This window comes from Bipolaris zeicola, assembly GCF_000523435.1.
Source record: "Bipolaris zeicola 26-R-13 unplaced genomic scaffold scaffold_107, whole genome shotgun sequence".
Taxonomy (NCBI): Eukaryota; Fungi; Ascomycota; class Dothideomycetes; order Pleosporales; family Pleosporaceae; genus Bipolaris; species Bipolaris zeicola.
In genome coordinates this window covers 56,569-84,079 of record NW_006912156.1, presented here as the reverse complement: position 1 = coordinate 84,079, position 27,511 = coordinate 56,569, and the positions used below count along the sequence as shown (strand labels likewise).

Sequence of the window (27,511 nt, the reverse complement as noted above, 5' to 3'; positions counted from 1 at the left end):
CGGATTTCATTGCTTGAATAGCTAGGATAACCCTATCCTCACGAGAGAGCGATTCTATATTGTTTTGTTGAGACATTGTTGCTTAAGGTGAAAGAAGGTATAGTCTTGGCAAAGGTGGCCGCTTCGCTTACCCGGCCGCTTCGCTTGCCGCTCACGTTAAGCATTATTAAAGTTCATGTGTTTAATGATGCGTAACTTCTTAGAAGTATGTTCTGGGAAGTGGGAGTTCTTGTTCTTCATAATTTCTCATGTGTAGCATATTGTATCTGTTAAAGTAGTCAAGCTATCAGCGGCTTTGTTAATACTGTCATGCACGTTTTTGTGATGATGAGAATGTGTGGTTCTTTCTTTCCATGAAACTACCAGTGACTGGAAAGTACTATTCGTCTATGGAGTCATTTTTTGTAGTTCAGTCGCTTTCAATCATTGGCTAATCCAGGTGAATGTCGACAATGACGTCATATTTGTATGTACTTTTACAAGTGTCAGCTCACCACGCTGCCGTAATGCGCCTCGCCCTATACGGCATTGGGATGATCCAGCCAGTGGAGACGCATCGAAAACTAGCGTACATATGACGATGCGACTGTGCACGGTTTGATACCGAAAGAAATTGTTGGTCTAGAGCTCCGCGACTTCCGATGATTCGATCTTGCACGTTGCATGCCTGACATACGCTTATTACAACACCGCATTGCAAACTCAGTTTCGGGAAAGATTCTTTCTTCGTGAAAATCCCACATACAGAAACAACTTCTTTCCTTTTCCGAAACAGAAATACCCTGCAAGGCTGGGTACTTCTTTTGACTGACGTCATATTGAGATCACTAAATCCTTCCTCGATACCGAGAACAACATGCCGGAAATAATACTCTCAATCAACGCGGGGTCGTCTAGTGTCAAGATATCCGTATACAAGACGCCTGAAAATGGCTCTTCAGTACCAGTACAGCTGGCCGAGGCGACTGTAGAAGGGCTGACCGCACCGCCTGCAAAGCTAAAATACGAGCGCGGTGATGAGAAGATCAAGGGGAAAGAGCTGGAGAACGTCAAATCGCAGGAAGATGGGTTCCGATATGTCCTCGAGCACCTGACGAATGACAAGGGCCTCAAGGAGCTAAACCATACAGACGATATTCGATTCACATGTCATCGCGTTGTGCATGGTGGTGACTATCCCAGAAGCCAGGTCATTGACAAGGAGACGTATCATCACATTGAGGAGCTCTCTGATCTGGCACCACTTCACAACGCTCCCGCACTCACCATTGTCCGAGCAGTAGCGGAGGCTTTGCCGCATGCTAAGAATATTGCGTACTTTGACTCCTCATTCCACAACACGCTTCCCGATTACATATGCACATACCCCATTGACCAGGAAGTGGCGCAAAAGAATAAGCTTCGAAAGTACGGGTTTCATGGCATTAGCTATTCATTCATCGTCAATGCTGTAGCCGAGCATCTCAAGAAGCCAGTCGACCAGGTCAACATCATCGCACTACATCTCGGTTCAGGCGCATCTGCTTGTTGCATCAAAAACGGAAAATCGCTAGACACTACTATGGGTCTGACCCCCCTCGCTGGCCTGCCGGGTGCCACGCGTTCGGGCTCTATTGACCCATCATTGATGTTCCACTACACGCACAGCGCGGGAAAGCCATCGCACAGTTCCAGCGAGAAGATGCACATCACTCAAGCCGAGGAAATATTGAACAAGCAAAGCGGATGGAAGAGTCTAACCGGAACCACTGATTTCGGCAAAATCAGCTCTTCGGATCGGTACGAGGACAAGCTCGCTTTCAACATCTTTGTCGATCGCATTCTCAACTACGTTGGTCCCTACTTTACGAAGCTGGACGGCGAGGTCGATGCGCTTGTTTTTGCGGGAGGCATCGGCGAGAAGGGCGGGAAATTGAGGCAAGCGGTCGTGCAAGGCGTCAAGTGTTTGGGTTTCGCGATTGACGAAAAGAAGAATGAGGCTCAGGTGGAAGATGTGGTCACGGATATAAGTGCAAGTGGTGCGAGGTATAAGACGCTGGTTGTCCAAACGGATGAGCAGCTGGAGATGGCAAGGGGTGTGTTGGTGGATAAGGACCGTTTTGTGGGGAAGAAATAGTTTTGATAAGAGATACATGTCTTTGGTGATAATTACAACCTCTAATAGCCTTCCTTATTTGTATTGTTACAGATATTGATGCGTTTGTACATATGTATAAAAGGTCCACGTCCTACTGAGACTGTTACGGTATGGCGGCGGAAGAAATGCTGTTGGTAGATGTTCATGGTATGTTGGAAGTAGAGCTTGCGTGCTATCTGCGCATGCTTAGTTCAATACCCGGAATACTAGGAAGATGAGACCGTACTATGGTGCTTTGAAATCCATCTTCTCCATGCTATCCTGATAATAAGAACGAATATGGGTATCGTGAGTTGTACGAGCAGAGTGACGAGGGCTATGCGTGCTTCAAGGGACCAGTTGGCCATGCTGGTGAATTTTGCTTGAAGAGAGGATGAAATGGGTTTGAGCGACCTGGAGTGAGCGAGTATCTTTGTTGATGATGCATAATGGCGAGGATGAGCACGCTTTAGATACACAACTCTAATCCAGAATCTGGATGTTTCTAAAAAATTTCATGGGGCTGATGAAGGCATCGCACGAATGTTTTGGGGGCAGAGTATATCCAGATTCTGTTGTTTGGTCTTATGTTGTGTTTCGAGAAACCAGATTCTGGTATTTAGTGCTATGGGGGGAGTCAAGGGCAGATTCCGAAAGTCCGATGTTCCGAAAAATCAATCGCTAGTCGCCTGTTACCTCTTGGGTATTAGTTCTATAGCACGCCTATGCGAACAGTCTCAATTGCATTAAATGTCGACCCTATTATCCCTTTCACTCATGCTGTGCTAGCATGTGTAGCAGAATGATTATAGCGGTGACTTGGGACCAACGTGACATTCGAGGCTGAGCGAGGTTGTCACCACAATCTGCTCAATTCCAGATTCTGGTCTGCATTGCAATGTTTTGGATGGTCTGTGTGTTGATCAAATGCATTATGTTGCATGTCTTCATATTGTGGCTGATGCACATGATAGTAATTGGCCGAATCAAAGAACGAGGCGGAGTAAACCGGTCAAGCTCAGCCTTCAGCCCCCAAAGGACTCGAGAATGCTCAGCCAATCACTTGATTTCCAGATTCTGGATTGTTAATCGGGCGCTCCCCTTTCTAAAGCTCATTTTCCAGAATCTGGTTTTACGGATTCCATACTCCGTATTTCATATTCCTGGTTTCAGATCCTCTTCGCAGAATCAGTATTAAAAGAAGGATTCGATCCAGCCTTAGGTCTAGAGAAGACATTGCAACCCTATTTTTTTCTGCAGCCTAGTAGATTACAAGCTAGCCATGCCGAAGACAAACCATCCTCGAATATCTCGAACAGAATGGGAATACCACAAGGAGACGATTCAAAGGCTATATCTATTCGAAGATAAAAATTTGATGGGACAAGGCGGCGTTATTGATATTATGAAAAAGAGGGGGTTCTCTGCAAGGTAGGATTATACAACCCTCATGTGAAGTCTTTTAGTTAAACTAAATTATTCGAGTAAACCACAATACGAAATCCAGTTTATGCGATGGGGCTTCAAGAAGAAGTTGACTCGTGAAACATGGCATACCATTGGACACATCATCAAGAACCGGGATGAGGATGAGCGCGTTAGTCACGTATACGCCTACGGGACGAGACTTCCTAGCGACAAAGTGAAGAAAGAGACGGCCCGATATAAGACTTGTGATGAAAATGAAGAGTGCTGTACAAAGCAAGTGTTGCCGACCAGCATTGAAGTCCGGTCGGACGATGAGGAAATTGAAGAAAAGATCCTCAGCATGGAAGTCCAAGGCACCCATTTGAACAACATATCAACCACATGGCCTCCAGTAGAGCTGTATGATCTTGAGTCATCCTGGAATTCGGCACCTGTTCTTGGTGCTTTCCAGCTAAATGATCACCAAATTCCCGGTAACACGCTCCTGGCCAATCTTCCAACTCCTATTCCAATCGATGATTTATCCCAAAATGCCAAAATCTGGGAGACCGGATCGTTGGTATCGTACTCCCAACCAAGTCCATTCAATCAATGCGATGATGTTGTTGGATACTCGTCCCCTGGAATATCAAGGCTCCGGAATGCATTTTTCATACCTATGAGCACCATGTCTTTATTCAGTACCCTCAACATCCCACTATTCCACGAATTCCGGGCTTTGTTGAAAGACAATCAACCCAAGATCTTCGCTTCGATTAATCAGATGAGACATTTACTCCCAAGCGAACCAAACCAACTTCAAAAGGCTTCTGTGGATCTGGTCATACTGAAGCAGATACTGTATCTGCTCATGAACAACTTCGCTGGCTCCGACTATGCGGTGCTAGACACTATCTTCGAGCAAGTCAGACAGTTTCCTGTTGCCCACATGGAGGGTATGCTGGAGGCACTACCTCATCCATACGCAGGTGCACTTCAGCAAAGTATCCTCACTATCGCTATCAAATCAAATATACCAACTCTCGTAGAGGTTATCTTGAGAAGAGGGCTTGATATCAATCGAGTTACTTGCAGATTTGATGGCAGGACATTCACACCTCTTGGATTAGCATGCAAGTTTCGTCGTCTAGAGGTCGTGAAAGTTCTGTTACGTGCAGGTGCTGATTCAAACCGAACTTTGAATAATCCAATTGAGGATGGTAGGCCCATTGCGTGTCTACTTGGCCTGAGGTACCGAGACAATGGGTCTACATTCCCACCAGTTGTGTGCAACATCCTGCAACAACTCCTAGATCACCATGCTATCGTAACCGTACCAGATTTGAGCAGAGAGATGTTTTGGAGAACCGAGCAGATTGTAGATGTTTTGATCCACCATAATAAGATTCCGGTCAACCCCAAAGGCCAACTCTTCTTTGGTGGGGATGTCAGCAAAATATGGCGTCATATCAGCGAAATCGCTCAACAGAAAAAGATCGTACCTATCATCCAGTCCATCCTACAGAACGATTCAATTCCTCAAAACAAAGATTCTGTCAAAATTTCTTCGATGACTCCTCTCCTCCGAGACGCTTCGTACAAAGGTAACTTGAGTTTAATCAAATTCCTTCTGGAACAGATAGGACTTACTCCAGACTCCGAATGTTTGTGCAAGGCTATTCGTGGAAACCAACCACTACTGGTCACGAAGTACGTGCAGATGGGAGTGAGGATTGACAAAATATCCTCTTGTGAACATGATGAAGAATGTTTTGTGAAAAACCTCCCTTCAGATGTAGATCCGTATCTACTAGAGGGATGTTCGCTTGTGACGTACAGTACCACACCATTTGCCGAAGCTATCAGATGGGGTAACCAAGACATGATAGACCTACTGAAGAGTTTGGGCTCTCTCAACACAATTACAAACAAGGCACATCTCAAACTAGCTATATTTGCTGCTGTTGAAACGGGAAATAAAGATATGGTCCAAGAATTAATCGCCATCAACAAAGGAAGCCTCGTAGCCACCCTGAAACCCTCCTTGCTTGGAATTTCTGGAAGCACTCGGGAAGTCAGGTTGCCTGGCACTCTCGATATGATAACTCCTGCCGTTTTGGGAGGCCGCAAAGACATTGTTGAACTTCTAATGGCGGCTGGCATTCCGCCAGATTCTTCAAGTATTGCGGTTGCAGTTTTGATGCGCAATATACAGCTTGTTGAATTGTTCCTTGATACAGCCACCTGTATCGATGCCAGTTCTGGTCTTGGAATACTTGCCGTGCGTTGGGGTAATCCGCATGTTCTCAAATTATTGAATTTTTGTGCAACAAACTTCAATACAAACGGGATATATCTTGGCTGTCTGAATATACGTTCATTGGGATTGAATTCAAGGCAGAGTCGATTATCCAGACGATGTATGGGGAAACAATTTTCACCTTTTACGGAAGCTATCGAGAAGGATGATCACGTGACATTTCAGCTACTACTCGATAATGGGGTAGATTGTAACGCGTTTCGTAATCAGACGAATGCCTCATCTCTGGCAGAATCCATCAAACGCGGCCACGAGGCATTCGTTTACAAACTGCTCGCTCATGGTGCGGATGTAAATGATCCTTCTGCCCTCTTAGCTGCTACACAAAGGTCTCATAAACTGACTGAAGCTATTCTTGAGTTGTTTAACCAGCGTTACCCTGACCATAATGGAAGCTTCGCCATTCCAGCCCTGCGAGAAGCGATCGGGAGAAGGGACCAAAAAATGGTCAGAATGCTCGCAACTCATGCTGATGTCAACAAAATGACATACACAATACCCCAGGGTGAGTATGCTATTGTTCGTGGCCATCCTTCGCTATTTGGAGAGGGAATTGCTACAGGTATTATCGAGATTGTGGAAATCCTACTAGAATCTGGCGGCAATCCCAATAGTACAGTCGAAGTTGATGGTAGCTTTTCAGGCCAGGACCAACTGAATGCTGTATTGAAAGCGATATCGACTGGGAATCTCGCTATGGTGGAACTCCTACACAACGCTGGGGCGGACTTAGGGTTCAGCGCAACGGTTGGCATGAAGCGCACATCGCTACAACTGGCCATTGAGCTAGGTCACTTAGAAATTGTTCAATACCTTCTGGATCGAGGCGTCGATGTCAATGCACCACCCTGCATCTGGGAAGGGGCGACCGCCCTTCAATTTGCCGCCAAGATTGGCTCCGTCCACATTGCAGAAATTCTTCACAAACGCGGTGCCGAAATCAACCACCCGGGTAGCAGATACATGGGTGCGACCGCATTCGAAATTGCAGCAGGACATGGAAGGATAGACATAATACTTTGGCTCTTCCATCACGGCGTGGATATTGTGTCAGATGGCGGGAAACAAGTCCGTAGAGCGTGTGAGTTCGCCGAAGAAAACGGACAGATAGCGGCAAAAGATCTGGTTGAGCAGCTCGGTAGGGAAGCACAACAGAATGTTCTCTTGACTTCATATCAAACTTTCTGGTAGGAGGTGCTAGGCCGGTGTACAACAAGCAGTTACATAGTCAATCGCATTACCGACCAAATCTTGAACCTATGCTCATGAGTGCCGAAACGGGACGTTTTTGCATGCTTGCAATGACGCTATAGGCCTGAAGGGGTGTGCAAGATATGCTACACACATTGAGAAGGTCGACAGCTGTAATCACATAGAGTGAATCTGGGTACCAGCATACGAACGATGGGTATGAAGGCAAGGTGCTGGAAGAAAGGGATTACCGTGAAGGCAATAATATGGATAGGTGTTTCAATATACTTATTGCGACCAAGGATGTAGGAAGGGAGGATGGTGTTGAAAATAGTGACCTACCAAACTCCAACAGATGGCGTTCCGTTTGACCTATTTATGCGTATGAGCGCACAAGGCTAGGACGACATTGCTGAAGCTAGTACTGAATACCTAACCTTGAAGAGATCTATGATAAGAAATCTGTATAAACGCAATGCGCCGGACAAATAATGGATATCACATCCATTGTAATCAATAACACCAGCAACATGTGTATTGGGACGTGATAAAGGTTGCTTACTCTAGCAAGCATCACGTGATGCTGTAGCTGACAGTCACAGCCAATGAAGGCTTCTGGTGGCCCGAGGGTGTTGCTTACGAACATGCGGAAGAGCCGGATGTCGGTGTGTTCGGCTGCCGGTGACATTACAAACCTCATTTTCCACTTCACTGCATCCGACGCGACCACAACATCTTCGTCCATTTTTCGGCCCCCGGGTTGAAGACTGTAATAAAGGTGTAGAAGTGCATCAGAGTTTCGGTCCGTTGTCAAGTAGAAATGTATATGTATAGCTATGGTTTCACCTTGTTACATCTCATGCGACATCCTGCATTTTAGCATTTCCTTCCCAAGATACCCACCAGTTTGTTAATTCTTCAACATTCAATCATGACTGAACAACGCAACATCATCGTGCTCGGCGCTTCAGGCGCCGGTCTTCAAGCAGCCCACTACATCCTCAAGCACATACTACCTGCTCTCAAAGCTAAGAATGATGCCAAGTACCACGTCTATATTATCGCGCCATCATCGACTTGGTACTATAGAAATGCTTCGCCTCGCGTCGCAGCCTCAACTGACCGCATGTCGACCGAGAAAGTCTTGTTCAATCTGCACGATGCTTTCAAGCAGTACTCCAATGAAGACTTTAGCTTTGTCGAAGCTACCGCAACTGGTCTTGACACATCAGCACAGAAGGTCTCATATCGCAGCAAAAATGGAAAAGAGGAGCAAACTTTGCCGTATCACGCTTTGATTGTTGCTACAGGCAGCAACACCTACTTTACCGCCTTTTCCATGAGTGGAGATGCTCAAGATACTCTCGACTCGATCGCTTCGACCAATGAGAAGGTGGCATCAGCGAAGAAGATTGTCATTGCTGGAGGCGGAGCGACAGCCGTGGAATTTGCTGGTGAAGTCGCTGAGCATCGCAATGGCAAGCCGAGATGGTTTAGCAAAGTCGTTCCAAAAGTCGAGGTTACCTTGGTCACGTCTGATGCGAGGCTCCTCCCTACTCTACGCCCTGCAATTTCCGAAACAGCAGAGCGCAAGCTCAATGATCTCGGTGTAAAGGTCATCTACAACAAGCGTGTGACCGAGTCCACATCCAAAGAAGATGGTCGGACTGTAGTGGCGCTCCAGAACGGGGACAAGCTAGATGCAGATCTCTATGTGCCTGCCTATGGTATCCAGCCAAACTCTTCATGGCTTCCAAAAGAGCTCCTGGATGATAAGGGCTACCTCATCACCAGCTCCACTCTTCGCGTCGATGCAGCGGGTCCCCGTGTGTATGCCCTTGGCGATATCGGTTCCTACTCACACAACACCTACTTCGATATCTTGAATGGTCTACCTGTTCTTGCCACCAACCTCAAGCGCGACTTGCTGTCTTTTGACCCCGCACGCCCTGATGAGAAGCCCAAAGGAAAGGACCGGGAACTTAAGCCCGACACGAGGGAGACCATGGTAGTCCCGATTGGAAGCGGCGGTGGTGTTGGCGCCATTATGGGATGGAGGCTGCCAAATTTTGTAGTCTGGTTGCTCAAGGGTAGAGATTACATGGTGGGTATGAGTGGGTTTTCTACAGCAAATGGAGATGGTGTCAAGAAGGAGGTCAAGTGGACTGCTGAAGAGGCTGCCATCTGATTGTTGCAGAAGATATGGAGGCGTTGATGAGCGTTCTGGGGTTCTAGTTCCATATCCCTTTTGCGTGTTTGTAATTAGTAATGCCTTACAACTCAATGCATTGATATTTTTCCGAGACAGTGGCATGCTGGGTGAAGGTGCTGGGTGATTGACGAGGTTGGGAGTGGCTGCCCCGCGGAGAATAATGCAGGACGATTGGTTTCGAGCTCGCACCACCACATCACGGCGCGCTCCGCGTCTACACGACTCCCGCCTATCCTTGCACCCCACGTACGCGGCCCCAATGCGGGGTGAGTAACGGATCAAATGGACTTCGTGCGTATGGTCGACAACAAAAGGGTGAAGTGGAAGCTGACTGGACACAGTGGGTGAGGCTACTTGGCGGCTCGTCCCAGAAGAAGAAGCAGATCGCGCCAAACAACCCGCAGCAGCGGCTGGCACGCTTCCGGCAGCGATACAACCAAGTTCTGGTATGCGAGTGCGTCGATCCCATGATGCCCAAGACCTGACAGACAGCAGCAAGCATGGCAAAAGGCAACCAACCTCTCAAGCGACCGCGAAGCGCTGGGCAACATCCGCCGTGGCTTCCAGGCCCTCACCGCGATCCTCAGCGATGAGTCCCGATCACCCGCACCCCACATGTGCCTGCAGTTCGCAGCCGCCCAGCAGATATACACGGCCGTCTCCAAGATAGCGGCCACCGCGCACGACGAAGGCACCGTTAGGGACGCCGTCGCATTCTACAATGCCCTCATCGATAGCGAGGAAGAGGACTTTCTCGAGAATGATGTCTTCGCCGCTTCCCTCATGAACTTCATCGACCGGACAATCGGATCTGGCAGTATAGGCATTGGCGAAGACATTGAGGCTGACATTGTCGAGTTGCTGTTCGGCATTGCGGCCAAAATCAGGTTACAACCAGAGATCCTGCATGTCTGGTTCACCACCACATCTGCAGACAGCCAAAGGCGGCTGCTCAACCAGAAAGCCGATTTCGCGGGTGTCACACAAAAAGAAGATTTTCCGCTGTGCTATCAGCTCATTGACCACGTCCACCATGAAGGCCGTATCGGAGATTTTGCGCGCACTGGCCTACTGTACATATTCGAGTCTGCGTCCAGGTCTATAGATCTGGAGCAGTGGATAGTGAACAGTGATCTCCCTACACTCATGGCAACTGGACTAGGAGCACTGTACAGCCAGATGAGCAGGTAGGATACACGTTCACTCTATACTTCTACAAAAAGCTAATGTAGCGTAGGAAACTGTCCATCCTACACCCCCCACAAGATCTGCCTCTTATACTGTCTCTTTCCGATTATCCCGAGATGAAATCGAATCCACAAGCAGAGAATTTCTTCAGTGTCGACTTTCAGGGTCATCTCCTTACGTTCCTGTCTTACCTTGCATTTTGGCAAGATGTATTGGAGCACTGCAGATCCGCCGATGTTAGAGTCACACTGATTGACCACTTCCAAGCCTTGTTTCTTCAGCAGCTCTTGTTCGTATTCACTATGCCCCCCTTGCACGCATTCTGCTAATCTCAAATAGGTACCCTTCGCTGCTAGAATCGTCCGATGCTGATGGTGGTTCCTCTGTTGCAGTGCTTACATACCTCCGCCATATACTGGACGGCCTGGACCATCCCGAGCTTGTGCACATGATGCTTCAGTATTTGCTAGCATTACTGGACTATACGACTTCTACAGCGCCACGTTCACCCGCCGCTGTCAAACGACGCCAGTCGCTCATGCTGCTGAGTGCAACAGACAAAGATGACGACAAACTCAACCCATCGCTGTTCAACCTTGTCGATCTTGTGCTAGGTAGCACTGCTTCCCGAAATCCACAGACTGTCACCGCAGCGTTGAAGCTGACAACAGTGATTCTGAGCAAAAACCACAGCTATGCACTTGGGTCTCTTGTAAAGGTCATGGCCATTCACCACAAAGAGCATCATAGGACAGTCGGGTCGCTGAACAAGGAGCTTGAGATGTACCTCAACGTTGCTGTGGACCTTGCCGGTCTTGAAGGTGTCGACGAGGCCTATGACAGCTATTTGAAGGATGTGTTGAGCTTACTGGAATCTCATCCTTGTTCGCTGAAGACGATTGGCATACCATCCATGTCTGGGAAGAATCAAGGCTACTTTGACTCAGCTGAAGCCTCGGCTAGGGATGTTGACCCGCATCACCTGCTCCCAGAAGACCCACTCTTCCAAACCCTGATTGACCTGCTGCTAACATTCCTCACAAACGATGTCGAGACTAATCTGGCACTTACCGAGGCAATTATTACGCTCGGAACATGTTCTCAGCTACGTCTTGAAGGCTGGCTGTCTGTTGACCCTGCCGACTACCACTTCGAGAACAATAGCTCCGAAATAGAGTCATTCTCGAATGAAAATTTGCGGGCCATGTACATGGCTGAAAGGCTTCCAAATTGGAACCCAGCAGCCACACCCCAGCTGCTGGCGTGCTTGCAGCAGCTTCAGGCTCAAGTCAATGCTCTCCGGAGCGACATCAAGGACTGGGATGAGCAGGTTGCTAGCCGTAAAGACACTTTCCGCATCCACCAAGACATAGAAGAGGAGTCTAAAATGTCTACACCTCAGTCAAAAGCAGTTAGAGCTCCTTCCGAAACACCAGCAGGGTCTTGGACGCCACAGATACCAAAACATGTTCTGGACCCACCAAAGACGCCTTCACGAGCTCAGTCTCCTCGAGGAAGAAAAGAAGCACTTGCAGCGTCAAGAAACACACCTGGAGGATCTCCTGTCCCCTCAAGATATGGCGGGCAAACTCTCGTTGGCTCGCCTGCTCGAGCGGCGTCCCCTCTATCAGTGCAGAATGTCAGCATTCTACAGCCGTCGCTCATGTCTGATGTCGACGCCAGTATAGCACAAATCAGGATGAACCAATTTGGCAAGAGACGTATTCGCTTCCGGCGCGCAGCTGGATCAAGAGAAGTTGAAGTCATGCTATCCAAATTCCAGCCGCCACCAAAAGAGCCTTCCGAAGACGCAACAGATAGCGCTGAAGAGAGGGAGGAGGATGACATTCGAGAGGCGAGTCTAATGCATATCATTACGAACGTGGTGATTCTGCAAAACTTCGTGCTGGAGCTCGTGGCATTGATGCAAGTCAGGGCTAGCTTGTTTAATGAGGTCAAGTTTCTTTGAGGGTGTAGTGCTTGTTGCGGGGGTGTTTTCGGTTTAGTAGCACGAATATACCCATTTTCATGTCTGTGTCTTGGCCTTTCCATCCACATGGCGGTCCACGATCATGCCTACACGAATGCAAGAACGGCAGGGACCCGCACGTGCTGTGTTGTTCCGAGGTATTCTCGCGCACGTGCATCACCAACCCGCCTTACGGAAAACACAGGGCTGCATCGGAAATGTTGCCGGGTGCCCCTCAAACGTCATTCTCCCACACTTTCACATGTCGATCATTCCGCCCCTCATCCACCATCAAACTGCCATATGTGCGAGCTCGTGAAAGCGCACCAACCATGAACCAACCAAGAACCAGAAGAGGCCTTTTTTCTTCGCTCATATTCTGCCAATGCTGCCACTCCACAAAAGCGACAATGGGCAATTAATTATTACAGGGGCTTTGGAGACATGAAGCTCGGTTACTGCATAGTTCCATGTGCCGATCCCCGGCCGAACGACATCAGCATATCGTAACTTCCGCTCGTCCACCAAGGCAAAATCCGGGGTATGCCAAGTGTTCCCGTTAGTTGCCAGGCTAGGTCATACCAAACACAGACGCGTGCCAGTCTAAACTCAGACATTCGGCCTGGGCTCACGCAAGGGCCGAGGCTGGTGGGAGCGAATGGAAGCTGTCTGACCTCTGCTACCCGCGGGTAGCTTCTGATCAGCCCTGGTAAGAGAATATTACTGACGGAATGTCCTTGCTCTTTCTTTCTTGACTCACAGTTCTTCTCCTGTTTTTTTTGGTTCCTCATCTTCTGCTTGGTGCTTCTTGATACCCGTCTCGTAGCTGTTGGCTTCTTATATTTTTTCCTCATTTGACTTGAGTATAAGGTTTCAGGCCGAGGCTCATCAGATACACTGCGGTTTTTCTCGAATTGGAACTGAGTGCAACTTGGTTCGCTTTGCTATTATCAAAAGGCTTGGATAGTTGTTGGATTTAGCTTTGCGCAACTGGCACTTTCCTTTCACAGGGACTGGACATCAAGACTATACAAAATGTCTGCGAAGTCGGTACAAGGGCCTAATGGCAAGAAGCCTGCGTCAGCGGCCACCAATCTGATCGGTAAGCTACGTGGTCAGTGTATGCCCTCCAATGGCAAAGGCTGAACGTTTTGTGTAGCTGGTGGTGGTGCTGGTATGATGGAGGCGCTCGTGTGCCATCCTCTGGGTAAGTTTTACAGTCACCACGAAGTGAATTGACTCGCAATAAATTTAACATCATCTTAGATACGATCAAAGTTCGAATGCAGTTGTCAAGACGAGCTCGCGCGCCAGGAGTACGTTCCACTTCATATCTGCACAATATGCGACGGGGCAATTGCTGATGTAGCACTATAGGCGAAGAAGCGCGGCTTTATTACTACTGGTGCCGAGATTGTGAAGAGAGAAACAGCATTGGGTCTATACAAGGGTTTGGGCGCGGTGCTCACTGGAATCGTCCCGAAGATGGCAATACGATTCACAAGTTACGAATGGTACAAGCAAATGCTAGCGGACAAAGAAGGCAATGTCGCGTCAAAATCTACATTCATGGGTGAGTTTCGTACATTTCTAGCCTCGATTGCCCTGTCACGGCTTCGCTCGAAAGGTGTCAGCCACGACCAATACTAACTATACACAGCTGGTCTCGCCGCCGGAATCACAGAAGCCGTTCTTGTCGTCACTCCTATGGAAGTGGTAAAGATTCGTCTACAAGCGCAGCACCACTCCATGGCAGACCCACTCGATGTGCCGAAGTACCGAAACGCCGCTCATGCGATGTATACTGTTATCAAGGAAGAAGGCGCTGGAGCACTATGGCGTGGTGTCTCGCTCACTGCTCTGCGCCAGGGAACCAATCAAGCGGCAAACTTCACAGCATACTCTGAGCTGAGGGCGCAATTGCAGAATTACCATAGCAGCACCGACATTCCCAGTTACCAGACAAGTATGATTGGACTGATAAGCGGTGCTGTGGGACCTTTTACAAACGCACCCATTGATACCATCAAGACGAGGCTGCAGAAAACGCCTGCTGAGCCAGGTCAAAGTGCCCTACAACGAATTACAAACATTGCCGGGTAAGATGTTGAACCACTGTATACTATGCACACGAACTAATCAGGCTGGCAGTGATATGTGGAAGCAAGAAGGAGTCCGAAGTTTCTACAAGGGTATCACACCACGCGTTATGCGAGTGGCCCCTGGTCAGGCTGTTACGTTTACCGTATACGAATATCTGAAGGGTGTTTTGGAGCGTGGACGAGAGATGCTACCGGGTGGCCAATACGAAGAGTAGGCTACGACTAGGTGGGGTAAGTGTCGGAGGTAGTTTATGAGTTCTGATACTATTCTGAATAGCGAATGTAAAACAATTGATTGTATTTGGAAATGAGTTTCTTTTTACCTGCACGATTCATGCTTGTATCGGGCCATCTCTAGGAACAGGAAGGTATGGCAAAAGCAGGGACTGCCAAGTGCATCCGCCCTTCACCCCACTTGCCCCACGTACCCATGCATCACAATGCTACGTCAGCGTAAACAAGCAGAGTTGTCAATCCAACAACCTGTACCCCACCACGCTCATCTGAACACCAACTTCGTCTACAGAGTGTGTTCACGATAAAGTCTCATACAAGATGCAGTCCGGCATCTCCGGTATTATTACCTGAATTCCCAATGCTGAGAAACCCCCTAACAATGTGCAACAGCTTCCCAAGAGCTCAAATCTGCCCTAGGCAGCCTCATAACATCGACCAGCCAACGCGGTATCCTAGCAACAATCCAGAAGGAAACCATTGTCCCCAGCGGCACAATATCCTCGAGTGCCTCGACCTTTGTCGACGATCTCTCGAATCTTCAACCCCATGTCAAAGACAATGCGGCGTTGTACATTCTCCTCCGCCGTGCCGACAGCCTGAGTAGCTCAGATAAGAGCCTGGTGGCAGTGACATATGTTCCCAATGCGGCGCCCGTACGCCAAAAGATGCTCTTCGCATCCACAAGGTTGACCCTTGTGCGCGAACTAGGCGGTGAACACTTTGCAGAGAGTATCTTCACAACCGAGGCGTCGGAGTTGACAACCGAAGGTTGGGAGAAGCATGTAGCTCACACAGAGTCTGAGAACCCATTGACGGCCGAAGAGCAGTCGCTGCAGGACATCAAGGCCGCTGAGGCGCTGGAGAGCAGGGGCACGCGGGGCCAGAGTCTTGCTCAAGGCGGCAAGTTGGCAATCCGTGCTGACAACGACGTCGCAGAGGCGTTGAAGAGGTTGGGCCAGGGAGGCGGAGACAACGTCGTCCAGCTGAGAATGGATGGTGCGTCTGAGACATTGAAGCTGGTATCTTCATCGTCGGCTACGCCATCATCCATCTCTGGGGCTATCGACACGAAAGAGCCACGATACGTGTTTTACCGCCACACCGACCCAGATGCATCCATTGTCTTCATCTCGACGTGCCCAAGCAGCGCGAAGATTAGGGAGCGCATGATATATGCTGCGAGCCGCGGTAACGTGGTGTCGCTTGCACAAAACGATGGTGGCCTCAAAGTGCTGAAGAAGCTTGAGGTCACGAATCCAGATGAGATTACCGAACAGATTATCATGGACGAGTTCAAGGAGGAGAAGAAGGAGGAGAGTAAAGGATTTGCCAAGCCCAAGAGGCCAGGACGCCGATGAACGAAGGCTTACATGAATGCATTTTGGATTGCAATGAGCATCATAGATTGAAGACGTATGCTGGTAAATACGTTTGAAACAAGAAAAAATGGATATCCCAATTGACACATTCATTTCTCTCCTTCTTTTTTTTTGAGAATGTATGCCCTACACGCATACAAACATCATAATACCTGGACCAAGACACCCCCTACTCATCTCCATCCTTCAAGAACCCCCGATTCCCATGCGGTCTCCTCTCCATCCTACCCACCCTCACAACCCCACCCTTCTTACCTACCATCCTCTTCTCCACCTGCCTCCCCTTGAGCCAATGCTCCCTCACGTTCTTCGAATCCCGATTCACCTTTGGCGGCATAACTTTATTCTGCTGCGCCAACACAGCGACGTTGAGTTTTCCCTTCTTGACATCCTTGGCCGGCTTGTCGGTGCGCTCGAGGAACTTGATATGCTGGTTCAGCTTCTCTTTTCGCTTTTCCTCTTCGGTTTTGCCGCGGCGCTCGGGTGGGGGTGTGGGCGGGCGCTGGTCGTCGATTGTGGCGAGGAGGGAGTCAGGGAGGAGGCCGTTTGAGGTGTCGATTTGCGTGGGGTGTTCGGAGTCTGATTCTTGGTCGGCGGAGGGAGCGTCTGTAGCTGCTGCTTTTGCTTCTTTGGCGGCCTGTTTGGCGAGTTTCTTTGCCTTCTTTTCCTCGCGCTCGCGCTTGGCGGCTTGTTGGGCGGCGAGGAATTCTTCGCGGGCTTTGCGTTTGGCGTCTTCTTTGGCTTGTTGGGCTTTTTGAGCGCGGTCGGCTTCAGCGCGGGCGGCGAGGGCTTTGGAACTTGCGGCTGCGGTGGTGACGACTTCGGGGGCTTCATCGTCTGAGTCACTGGCGTCGTTATCGTCGTCGGCTTGGGATACTTCGACTACAGGCTCAGCGGCTTCATAACGCTTGTTGCCTTGCTTGTTCATGACTGGCGAGGCTGGTGTCGATGCAGGCTCTTCGCTGCCGAAACGCATGTGTGCCTTCTCAGGCTGTGCTGAGGGAGGTGCAGTGTCTTGCGAGGGTATAGGTGCCATTTCGCTCTCGTAGGTAGAAGATGGTACCTCGTCGATTGCTTCGACAAGCTCCTTTTGTGGTGTCTTTTTGGGACGGCCTCTTCCCTTCTTCACTGTCGCCGATGGTGTCTGATCGTTCAGGATCTTAGCTTTGGGCGTAGGCGAGCCCTCTGGCCGCTTGCGTGTAGCTGGCGTGGCATAAACGGACCCGGGGGCCTGTATTGGTGTGTAAAATGCAGGGTTTTGCACGGTCGATGGCACTTCATCTTCCTTTTCCACGGTGTTGGATGATTGATCTGAAGCATCGGCACCAACGACTACTTGCGGGCTTGATTTTCGGCGAGCTGGCAAACCGCTCTGCTTGGGTGTCTCGGGCGCTTCTGGTTCTTGCGCATTGGCAGCAATCGTGTCTGAGGTATCGTTTGAAGATTCTTGTGAAGGCTCATCTGCAGATTCTTCCTGCCCTTTTGGCTCCGCTGCACTTCCTTTCTTTGCTGTGGCCTTGGGTGCCTTTCTTTGCCTCTTTGTCTGTGTTGGTGTCTCCAGCGACTCTAGTTCTCTCTTTCCAACCTGCTTTCTTGTCGAACTGCGAGGCGTAGGCGTCGGTGCGCCTGGCGTCTCTGTTCCTCCTCGTGTTGTGACCATTGCGACCGCGATACTGTAGACTTGGCTGTGTCTTGACGAAAGCGCAGCTTGGATTTAGGGTGTCTGGGTTGGGGCGCAACTTTCTTCGCGACACCAAAAAAGATTCTGGCGCGCCAAGATTTCGCGGCCATTGCGGACCTCCGAGAATGAACAACCGTCACCATGTCCGACTTCCACCCCACGCCTGTCACGAAAGTCATTGATGAGCCAACCATGTCCCTCTCTCGGATTGGAGGGGGTTCAACAAGAACTGTTGAAAAAATTGGGAACTGTCTCATTTGCCAATTTCGTCAATTCACCAGAACAGCTCAGTACAAGGGCGCTCCAAGACTAATACCATCTCCACATCGACAAAAAGCTAGCACTCCGATTCAGATCCGGAAATATGCTACCAAGTCAAGATTCGATGCCCCAAAAGCCCGGGCTGATGTCGACGAGCGCAGCCGGTTAGGCTTCTATACACTCGCTAAACAACAGGGCACTCTCAAGATGGAACCTCGCATAGCGCAGAGTCTGTACCAGGACTTTGTTACACATAAGAATAAAATGGATCATGGTACCAACATTCTGAGATTAGTAAAGAGTGAGTGTCGAATCTGCCATCCAGTATGAATTTGGAATGCTAATCTCAATAGAGTACAATGTTGCACTTGACGATGTTTCCTCCCTTGGGATCATAACTTTCAAAATACCTGACATCAGCGACCCTGTTAAGAGAGCTCAAATTCCCCCAAGTCAACACAAAACCATCTCTGGACTGCTTCTCCAAGGGTGTGCACAGGCTGGTGACCCTTTAGCAATTGTACATATCCTGACTGCTGTCTATCTAAGCAGCGCAGGTGATGAATCTGTGCAAGAGCTAGCACGCCTTTTCCCACGTCATGAAGTTCCAAGATACCGCCAGACATTAGAGAGCTTTGATCAACAAACACTAGAAAAGACCACGGCTCTATGGCCAGAAGTGTTGACTCTGAAGGGGCTTTTTCTTGAGCAGGAGGGCCAAAGACTCAAAGCAAAGGAAGTTTATCTGCAGGCCATCAATCCTTCTAGTCTCAAATATGAACCTGGAGCAAGACATCCCATGCAGCTGCCACTAATCGCACCCTGGAATGCACTTGGGTTATTACTGAAATCCGAAAAAGATCCAAAAGTGCAAGCTGAAGCAAAGACCCCATTTGAGCTGGGTGCTCTAAAAGGCGATGATCCGCTCTCATATTATGAACTTGCGGCTTTCGAGCCTAGAGCAAGTGAGAAATGGCTGCGATACACTAGTAAAGCAGCAGCATCGGGGCATCAACAAGCCATGATTAACCTCATCGACTTTTACCAGGAGGTTGCAAAGACTGAATTGTCAATTCTCAAAGATGGTGGCATACGAAAAGCGCTCAATTGGCTGCTAGGATGGAAGCCTGGCAGCGCTGCAGCATTAGCGCGGGAATGGCTTGAGGCTGCATCTAATGCCGGCCATAAGCCTTCTATGCTGCAGCTTGCAGATTATCACGACTCAAACGGTGATCACGAACAAGCAAAGGAATACCTGCGACAAATACTCGAAGTCCCGAGTGCAGCCAATCAAAAGGAAGAGTGGCCACGACTCGTTCAACTTGCAAGGAAACGGCTTGCTGGGGTCAGATAGAAGCAGGCTGGCTTGAAGGCCAGTTGATTTCTAGTCACTGCACTTTGTCTAATAAAGAAGACAATTCTTAGTAATATCATCGACAATGCACTATCTCTATCTCTGGGGTTATACAAGCTTACCCCGCTTTTGCAAGTGAGATACTGGCCTTCCTTATCTGGCTCTCTGATAGCAGCCATGGTATTTGAGTATACAAGAGGCTCTTGTTCAGCTTTATCTTCCTACTTACAATCATCCCAAACCTGTAGGCATATATATTTGACGAAAACTACTTGTGCCCTACATCCCACAATTTCGACTTTTGACACAGCTATGGCTTCCGACACTGCAACCAAACTCAACCGCAGGGCCCTGATAGGATCATCCACAAGCTTTTGGTCTCACACTTCGCAGTCGGGATTCGATCTTACACATCCATCTACTCACTCTTTGCCGATCTCCGGACCTACTTATACAATCCAAACATCAACTCAGCCCATCAAGGTTGACCCCGCTAAATCCGCCCTTATCATAATTGACATGCAAAACTTCTTTCTCTCCTCAGCTTTTGGCCGCAACCAACAGAGTGCTGGACATGCTGCTTGTGAACAACTTGCCAGACATGCCATACCAGCTGCAAGAAAGGCTGGCATCCGGGTAGTTTGGGTGAACTGGGGCCTTACAGAAGAAGAACTCAAAGAGATGCCGCCGGCAGTCAAACGTGCTTTTGGATTTTTTGCTATTCCCGCGGATTCAGACTTTAGTGCAGATGATGCGTTTGGGTATCATGAAGGCAGTGTGAGTGTAAATCGCCACGGAGACGAGGGGAAGTCAATGTACTGTGGCATAGGCGCAGACTGCGGGACACTTACAGTTTCAGAGGGATACTGCGTTTCTGGCGGCCGTCTACTCATGCGCAATACTTGGAACACTGAAATCTACCCGCCTCTTGAGGCCATGTACCTTGAGGGTATGGAGCTTGATAGTAGGCCCGACGTTTGGATTCACAAGAATAGGATGAGCGGCTTATGGGGGGCCACAACTCCACTGAAAGAGTTTCTCGATCAAGAGGGTATCAGGACACTGTTTTTTACTGGGGTCAACACGGATCAGTGTGTAGGCGGAACTTTGACAGATGCTTTTAGCCATGGGTATGATTGCGTTCTTTTGAGTGATGGTTGTGGGACTAGCTCACCAGAGTATACACAGCAGTGTTGGGAGTACAACGCGAGTCAGACGTTTGGATTCTGTGCGAGCTGTGAGCAGTTTGCAAATGGCGTAGTGGGCTGATGGCTCAAAATGGAAGGGAAAAAAGCTTCTAAAGAGTTAGAAGTGATGTGTGGGAACAGGTCCCTAGCATGCTTTTGAATACTGTGAAATCAGTTCACTTGACGTCCCAATGGTGCTTTTCCGCCTCTGAGGGCATGGCGCTTCACTGTAAATTTCTTAGAAAACTAGAGTTCTCATCCAACGACTATTTCAAATTAAGAGAAAACAAAAAAAAGCATCATTCTCAGGAGCTCACAAGACAAGACTTCTAGTTCATAATACAATTATACTTCCAAACACTATCCCTCTAGATGATATCACGACCATGCCAAGGCCGCCCGCAGACATCGGAAAAAGCCTCGGCTAAGCACCGCGAACCCCAGGGCCAACCCCGATGCTATCCACCCCACCCTTGCTCTTCTACATCATTACCAGCACTCTTCCTACAACAATTGGCGTTTTCCGCAGTGTAGAAGAGTCGCCAAACATCACAAAATGTCTGGCTTGAGGATATTAGTGCCCGTCAAGCGGGTCATTGACTATGCGGTATGTTTAGTTTAGCACCGAAGAATGCGCCCAGTCCCGAGCCTCGCATGTGTTGCAACGGCACAAGAGATGAACTCTACAGACGCAGTGTCATGGCAATATGAAGAAGAAAGCAACAAATACTTATATGGAACAACAGGTCAAACCCCGGGTAAACCGTACGCAAACCGCCGTCGAAACCGCAAATGTCAAGCACTCGATGAATCCCTTTGACGAACTCTCCATCGAGGAAGCGGTCCGCATGCGCGAAAAGAAGGCGCACCACGCCAACGCCCCCGCCGTCGAAGACATCGTTGCCTTCTCCGCGGGCGTCGCAAAATCGCAAGACATCCTCCGCACAGCCATGGCCATGGGCGCGGACCGCGGCATCCACGTTGTGGTGGAAGAAAAAGACGCCCTCGAGCCCCTCGGCGTCGCAAAGCTCCTCCGCAAAGTCGTCGAGGAGCAAAAAAGCAACCTTGTCATCCTCGGCAAGCAAGCCATCGACGACGACGCGGGCCAAACAGGACAAATGCTCGCGGGCCTGCTCAACTGGCCGCAAGCCACACAAGCGTCCAAAGTCACTATCAAGGACCAATCCGTCGAGGTGGTGCAGGAGGTCGATGGCGGTGTGCAGACGATCAAGGCCAAGCTGCCAATGGTTATTACAACGGATCTACGACTCAACGAGCCGCGCTATGCTAGTTTACCAAACATCATGAAGGCGAAGAAGAAGCCGCTCGAGAAGAAGAGCCTAAGTGATTATGGACTGGATACTGAGGTTAGGTTGAAGACGGTTAAAGTTACGGAGCCTGAGCCGAGAAAGGGTGGTATCAAAGTGGAGGATGTGGATGGTATGATTAGCAAGTTGAAGGAACTTGGGGCTTTGTAAGAACAGAAAAATATGTGTGTATTATCACCAAAATAAGAAATGATTGAATAGAAAGGACGCGGCAATGGAATCGTGTCTAGGTATCATATCTCGTTTGCATTGTCGGGATTCACGTTGGCAAAGAATGTTGGTCTGAAGAACAAAACTTTGATTGTCTAAGAAATGCATGTACAACGTCACCGTCCATTCTAAATCATGAAGACTGCGCAGCAAAGAAACTAAGAAAACTTCCTGCCGTCAATCCGCCCACAAGACTCAGCGACATGAAACCCCCTGCAGCCTCAAGTTCATCGGGTTCAACCCACTCAGCAAAGCCCATCATACAGTTACTTCCCAGGAAACCGTTTGTCATACCAAACAACAGCTGCACGATGAACAGATAGAAGAAGTCAGAGGGGATAGCCGCACCTCTGCCGCCGATGTTGCAGAGAAGATACAAGGGGATGAAGAGGATTCTTGCAACGGACAGGAAGAATAGCAACTGTGGGCGATGTGTAAGACGGAGAGCAGGCAAGGCCGGTCCGACACGACCGATGAGATCACCAATGTTCCAGAAGAAGAAGCCTAGGGGGATAAAAGCTGAGGGTTGGAAGAGGCGAGGTGCGGTGGCTGGATCGCGTACACTGAGGACTTGGGGTGTGAAGACGGGGAAGAACATAGTTACTGCAAAGGTAGTGAAGATGGCGCCGGCGAGCCAGAAGAGCTTTCTGAGGAGCCTTGTCAAGGGCACGCTCTTGCGCTCGGTACGATCTGTGTCGTCGTATTCGGGGCCTTCGTTGTAGGATGTGCGCAGCAGGCGCTGCTTGGAGCTGTCTCTGGAGAGCAGGTAGAAGAAGGCGAAGAGAGTTGCGACGGAGACGGCGGTGGCAGTCAGGAAGTACACAAAAGCAGAGGTGCTGGACTCTTGAGGCGCACCGTCAACATGGTGCTTCTTTGGGACGGAGAGCACGGAGATGATCTGGGTGATGGCTGGGAGGACACCGGCGACACCTTGGCCGGACATTATACCCTGGGTATATTCTTCCCGTCCAAACCCAGATACGTAGGCGAAAACGCCGTTTTGGCATAGACCTGTGGCCAGACTGGCAATCATGACCATGACCATCAGGAAGGCAAAGTAGACGCCGACGGATACGTCTAGGAACAGTTTGGTAGATATAGCAAGTAGTGTGAAGACGATGGCGTTGAGGGTGAGCGAGGCGATGATACGGCGGGGGTAGTTGGCACGGGCTTGTAGCTTGGTCAGGACAATCATGGAGCCTAGGTTGCCTACGGTGGAGACGGAGAGGATGCCGGACTGGAAGTTGCGGAGGAGGCTGTCGTTGGACTCGAAGCGGCGCTGGAAGTACGGTGCTGCTGCTAGAAACATGTTCCTAGGCGCGAGTTAGTCGTGTACATGTGGTGGGAGTGTGTAGTGACTTACCAGGCCCATAGCATGGCGACTCCCAGCAGAGTGAAGACGGCATAGTCGGTCCATGAGAAGGCCTGCTCCTCCGCATCGATATGCTCGCCATCAGGCCGCTCAGAGCCACCTTGTAGCGGTTCATACGAAGCCTCCGGTTCTTCGCGCCTAAACATCTGGCGTAAGCGCTCCATGGTGTGTTGCTATATGTATCGCGCTCGCGGTGTTGTCGAGCGTCTGGGGGCGGAGCTGCTGAGATACGGAGTTAGGGAGGTCTTGATAACGAGTCTACAAGTACGGAGGGTTTTGAAAGGATATGCACACGTTCACGAGGTAGATGTGAGAAGAGCAGACATAATCAGGCAACAATACAAGCACTGAATGGACTCATGATGGCGGCGCGTGAGGAGCACGTCAAGGAACGACAGCAGGTGATGCGGTGATGGGCAGCACGGACGCGACGCTAGCGTGGGGCTCTGCTCTGCGTGGGATGGCTACTAGGGTTTGATGTCACCTCCACCCCCGCCCTACCCCTCCGATTCGCTGCGCTGGCTCAACTCCAAAAGATTCTATACAGACAGTACGCCAAAACTCGGTCGTATCCCCGCCAAGGCAACTGCTCTTCACACACGCACAACCGCCATGTCGTCGCATATGCCTCCGCAGACCATCTCGGTCAAGCGCAAACGAACTGAAGCGCCCGTGGACTCGCTGCGCATCGATCACGAAGTCAAGCGCCAGAAAAGCCAGAACCTTGACTCTGGCTTCAACTCGGAGCCAGAAGTTCAATTTTTCTTCCGGCGACTCACAAAGCCAGGCGACGATGCTCACGTAGCCACGGCCCCACCGACGCCAACCGCCCAGAGGCGTTTTCGCCTTGACCCTGTATCGAGAATCGGGGCAAAGAGACATTTCGTCGAGGAACAAAAGTCTTCCAGAGATGAGAGTAACTTGGTTGGGGGTCAAGTACAATCACCGGCATCGGAGCCTGCACTCGACCTACCATCACGACCGCGGAAGAGGCCTGGGGCGGGGAGTGCACTGCGGAATTCATCAAAGTCAAGCATACAGAGACAGGTGCAAGTGTCGGAGCCGTCTGAAAAGGATGTGCGTAAACTTGAGGCACTTTCAAAAGAGGTGGAGAAGATAGATAATCTCAAGATCCCCCTGCCCTCGACATCACCATCGAAATACAAACCCAAGGCCCCTGCGAAGCGGTTTGCTGAGCGTCATCCAGAAAAGGCCGCAGCGCTATCATCACACGACAACGAAGCTACAGACGTGGACGCCATGGACGTAGATAGCGAATACGTCTACGACCACTATGTGCGCGAGCCCGTTCTGCCGGATGCACCAGCGCCAACCGGGAGTGTGGGACTGTTGGTGATTGGCGAAGAGGACGCAGACTGGTGGGACAACGAAGAGGGCAGCGACCGAGAGTTTGATACGGATGACGAAGACGAGAATGCAGAAGACTACTACGCTAATGACTACCCGGAAGATGAAATGAGCGACGACGACGAGTTTGACCGCAATCTGTACAAGCCAAAGTACCGCCATGGCAGCGATGAAGAGGAGTACGATATTGAGCGTGACGAGGGCGACAGCGCACTTGCCAGCGGCGAGGACGAAGACGATTTGCATTTCAAGATGACGGTGCCAAAGGCACAACGAGTGGGGTACTGGGGTATGAAGGACGAATGAGGAACTTGATGGGACCATGGTATCATGACCATGTACAGGTGTACACTGCAAGATGGCCTCTATCTCTTTTTTTCCCTGTCCATCTCTCTCCTTCGATACACGTAATGGAAACCTGTTGCAGCTGTCCACGTACGTCGAGCATATACTTTGGTACTGATCTCGATCAACAAGCCAAGGCCCTTTTTTCTTTACCCCACACTCTCAACCTTTTTTTGTAGACTATCCTTGTCCGTTTCACACCCCCATCCTAACCAGGATTCATACACGGTGGCATTTTCCGCATCCCCCCCGCTTGGGCTATTATCGGCTCAACGGTGAGTTGTTAGGACATGTATAGGCTCGGATAGTGCTACCGACTTGTTGAGCCAAGCAAGATGCAGATATCAGTCTTTGTGAGTCGAAATTCGCGCAAGTGCAAACATGGTAGCCTGGCGGCTAGTCAGCAGCGCTATTGCCTATTGCAATCGGGGGTATGGCAGCATCATTGCTCGGGTGAGAGTGGTGCGAGGGAAGCGAGTGGTGTTGTCAAAAAGGGTGGTAGAAGATGGTAGCGGTGCGGGTAGTGCAGCTGCCGTTTCCGAGTCGGGAAGGGATGTGAGGGAGGGACGTGGTGCTATGTTTCAGAGTGGGAAGGGACGGAAGCGTGTGAGTGGTTGCCTCAATTGCTGGGTGGGAAGGCGCGGTGGTGATAGGACAAGTAGTCACTGGCGCTCGTCGCGGAATGAATTTTTTCTGTCCAACCTTACTGTTAGTTAGGCGGGCTATGAGCAAAGTTGCGGTCAAGTCTGATCAAGTGTCGGTCAGGCAATGGGCAGTTGTCGCCGGCAAGGTGCAGTTGGACAGGGAAGAGCGCGAGACAGGTATGTAGAAGGCCTCACGCAGACAGGCATGGCGACAGGACAGGACAGGACAGGACGGGCAACGGAGGAGCAAGATGACGCGCGGAAAACGGTCGTATACGCGCGTAGCCGCCAATTCTTGTTTGTGGCAGCAGTGTGGGCATAGGAAACGAGGATTAGGCGGGACCGGCAAGCGAAGTTGCACATGGATCCATGGCGGGAGTTGTTGTCGCTGGTAGTATCCCGACTAGGCTAAAAAGACAGGCAAGGCAAGGCGAAGACGGTTGACCTGCCTCCCAGACGAGAGTGGTAAGCAGTGCGGGGAATTGCAGAATTGGGGGTTAGCAGCAAAGCAAAGACGGGGAAGGGCGACTAGGGCCAGAGGCAGCGCGCTAATGGGTGGCCCTTGGTAATAGTAGCAGAGATGAGGTGATGTCGGAGTTGCGTTAGTCCTAGGCTTAGGAAGACGACGACACAAGTCCCGAGCGCATCCCATTCGCCGTGCAGCCATGGAACCACGCTATCCGGCGCACAATAGATGGGCTTGGCGGGCAGAAGACTATCAGGCCGCAAAAAATAAAATAAGACAGAGAAGAAGAAGAAAAGAGCAAGGAGCAAGGTTTGGGACGGAGGTGGGAAAGATGCACAGGCAAGCAAGACGAGTTTGTGTATCGCCGGATAGGTCGCAGATCGATGGTTCGGATGATGCGGACACAGGATGAGACAGCAGAGCATTGCGGCCAAGGTTGTGCATTATGGATTCGTCGAGACCTCTGGCATGACATGACGCCTTTGTGCCTGGTCGGGGCATTAAACAGGGACAAGACGGCCGGCACAAGTCGCTCCATTTTGTCGCGAGACGTGTCACCGTGCCCGATCAGGGGCGGAGGGATCGTAAAGGTCATGGATGGGGTGGATGAATGAAGAGTGGATAATCTGTCTCGTCGCCCCAGACACCCCCCGGCTCGAGCGTTTTGTTCCAAGCAGCCTTCTCGAAGGCCGATGTCAGCGAAGAATGCGATAGGGAGGCCAGGGCGCGGGTGGGTGATTTGATTATGCCTCGTTTGGCTATTGCGGCAACCGGGCCAGGATGCCCATGGCTGTCGCTTCACCACCGCGCAAAGGACGCACAATGCCGACGCCTTGTTTGGCAGCGCAAAAGCACGAGGGCGAATCCCAGGCCGTTGGGATCCGGGGAATCGAGGCCGGAGCTCCACTTACCCCATCCCCCATCCCTTTAGCACCAGCCTCGCGTGGGGTGGGTGCATCCCCCGAATCCATGCTCCAAACCGAGGAGCGGTCAGACAAAATCATCATGGCTTGCTCCGTCCGCCCATCCTAATGCCCTGATGGACGGCTTATCGGCCATGACGACGAGAAGTCATCGTGCTGCCGTCGATGCCGCCATGCTTACGCCAGGGAAACCCAGTCCAGCTCACCCCCAACTATGTCGCTCTCACAATATGTGTGTGTGTGCTGTTCCT

General features: G+C 50.3%; 12 protein-coding genes across 12 annotated transcripts; 10 read left to right on the top strand and 2 right to left on the bottom strand.

The window, feature by feature from the left end:
- Positions 1-856: 856 nt before the first annotated feature.
- On the top strand, positions 857-2,116 carry COCCADRAFT_6206 (uncharacterized protein; the record flags this gene model as incomplete). The annotated part of the gene is made up of 1 exon (XM_007715482.1): positions 857-2,116. The coding sequence occupies one exon, from the start codon at positions 857-859 to the stop codon at positions 2,114-2,116; it is 1,260 nt and encodes a 419-aa protein (XP_007713672.1).
- A 2,196-nt stretch (positions 2,117-4,312) lies between these two features.
- On the top strand, positions 4,313-4,597 carry COCCADRAFT_99737 (uncharacterized protein; the record flags this gene model as incomplete). Its single annotated transcript, XM_007715501.1, has 1 exon — positions 4,313-4,597. A coding segment is annotated over one exon (285 nt), but the record flags the coding sequence as incomplete, so codon positions are not given.
- Positions 4,598-7,965: 3,368 nt separating this feature from the next.
- On the top strand, positions 7,966-9,222 carry COCCADRAFT_37988 (uncharacterized protein; the record flags this gene model as incomplete). The annotated part of the gene is made up of 1 exon (XM_007715500.1): positions 7,966-9,222. One exon carries the CDS (start codon positions 7,966-7,968, stop codon positions 9,220-9,222), a length of 1,257 nt encoding a protein of 418 aa, XP_007713690.1.
- Positions 9,223-9,528: 306 nt separating this feature from the next.
- On the top strand, positions 9,529-12,403 carry COCCADRAFT_6203 (uncharacterized protein; the record flags this gene model as incomplete). The annotated part of the gene is made up of 5 exons (XM_007715481.1): positions 9,529-9,537; positions 9,588-9,692; positions 9,742-10,433; positions 10,484-10,723; positions 10,774-12,403. The coding sequence occupies 5 exons, from the start codon at positions 9,529-9,531 to the stop codon at positions 12,401-12,403; spliced, it is 2,676 nt and encodes an 891-aa protein (XP_007713671.1).
- Positions 12,404-13,438: 1,035 nt separating this feature from the next.
- COCCADRAFT_99744 (uncharacterized protein) lies at positions 13,439-14,720 on the top strand (the record flags this gene model as incomplete). Its single annotated transcript, XM_007715499.1, has 6 exons — positions 13,439-13,505; positions 13,563-13,610; positions 13,670-13,719; positions 13,781-13,976; positions 14,064-14,502; positions 14,555-14,720. 6 exons carry the CDS (start codon positions 13,439-13,441, stop codon positions 14,718-14,720), a joined length of 966 nt encoding a protein of 321 aa, XP_007713689.1.
- Positions 14,721-15,060: 340 nt separating this feature from the next.
- COCCADRAFT_6201 (uncharacterized protein) lies at positions 15,061-16,100 on the top strand (the record flags this gene model as incomplete). Its single annotated transcript, XM_007715480.1, has 2 exons — positions 15,061-15,079; positions 15,133-16,100. The coding sequence occupies 2 exons, from the start codon at positions 15,061-15,063 to the stop codon at positions 16,098-16,100; spliced, it is 987 nt and encodes a 328-aa protein (XP_007713670.1).
- Positions 16,101-16,290: 190 nt separating this feature from the next.
- On the bottom strand, positions 16,291-17,781 carry COCCADRAFT_6200 (uncharacterized protein; the record flags this gene model as incomplete). Its single annotated transcript, XM_007715479.1, has 1 exon — positions 16,291-17,781. One exon carries the CDS (start codon positions 17,779-17,781, stop codon positions 16,291-16,293), a length of 1,491 nt encoding a protein of 496 aa, XP_007713669.1.
- A 213-nt stretch (positions 17,782-17,994) lies between these two features.
- Positions 17,995-19,417, top strand: COCCADRAFT_99764 (uncharacterized protein; the record flags this gene model as incomplete). The annotated part of the gene is made up of 2 exons (XM_007715498.1): positions 17,995-18,364; positions 18,417-19,417. 2 exons carry the CDS (start codon positions 17,995-17,997, stop codon positions 19,415-19,417), a joined length of 1,371 nt encoding a protein of 456 aa, XP_007713688.1.
- A 312-nt stretch (positions 19,418-19,729) lies between these two features.
- Positions 19,730-20,686, top strand: COCCADRAFT_37983 (uncharacterized protein; the record flags this gene model as incomplete). Its single annotated transcript, XM_007715497.1, has 1 exon — positions 19,730-20,686. The coding sequence occupies one exon, from the start codon at positions 19,730-19,732 to the stop codon at positions 20,684-20,686; it is 957 nt and encodes a 318-aa protein (XP_007713687.1).
- Positions 20,687-21,160: 474 nt separating this feature from the next.
- Positions 21,161-22,082, top strand: COCCADRAFT_99747 (uncharacterized protein; the record flags this gene model as incomplete). The annotated part of the gene is made up of 2 exons (XM_007715496.1): positions 21,161-21,211; positions 21,351-22,082. 2 exons carry the CDS (start codon positions 21,161-21,163, stop codon positions 22,080-22,082), a joined length of 783 nt encoding a protein of 260 aa, XP_007713686.1.
- Positions 22,083-22,275: 193 nt separating this feature from the next.
- Positions 22,276-23,678, bottom strand: COCCADRAFT_99738 (uncharacterized protein; the record flags this gene model as incomplete). Its single annotated transcript, XM_007715495.1, has 2 exons — positions 22,276-23,455; positions 23,506-23,678. 2 exons carry the CDS (start codon positions 23,676-23,678, stop codon positions 22,276-22,278), a joined length of 1,353 nt encoding a protein of 450 aa, XP_007713685.1.
- Positions 23,679-24,126: 448 nt separating this feature from the next.
- Positions 24,127-25,188, top strand: COCCADRAFT_6195 (uncharacterized protein; the record flags this gene model as incomplete). The annotated part of the gene is made up of 1 exon (XM_007715478.1): positions 24,127-25,188. The coding sequence occupies one exon, from the start codon at positions 24,127-24,129 to the stop codon at positions 25,186-25,188; it is 1,062 nt and encodes a 353-aa protein (XP_007713668.1).
- Positions 25,189-27,511: the final 2,323 nt, after the last annotated feature.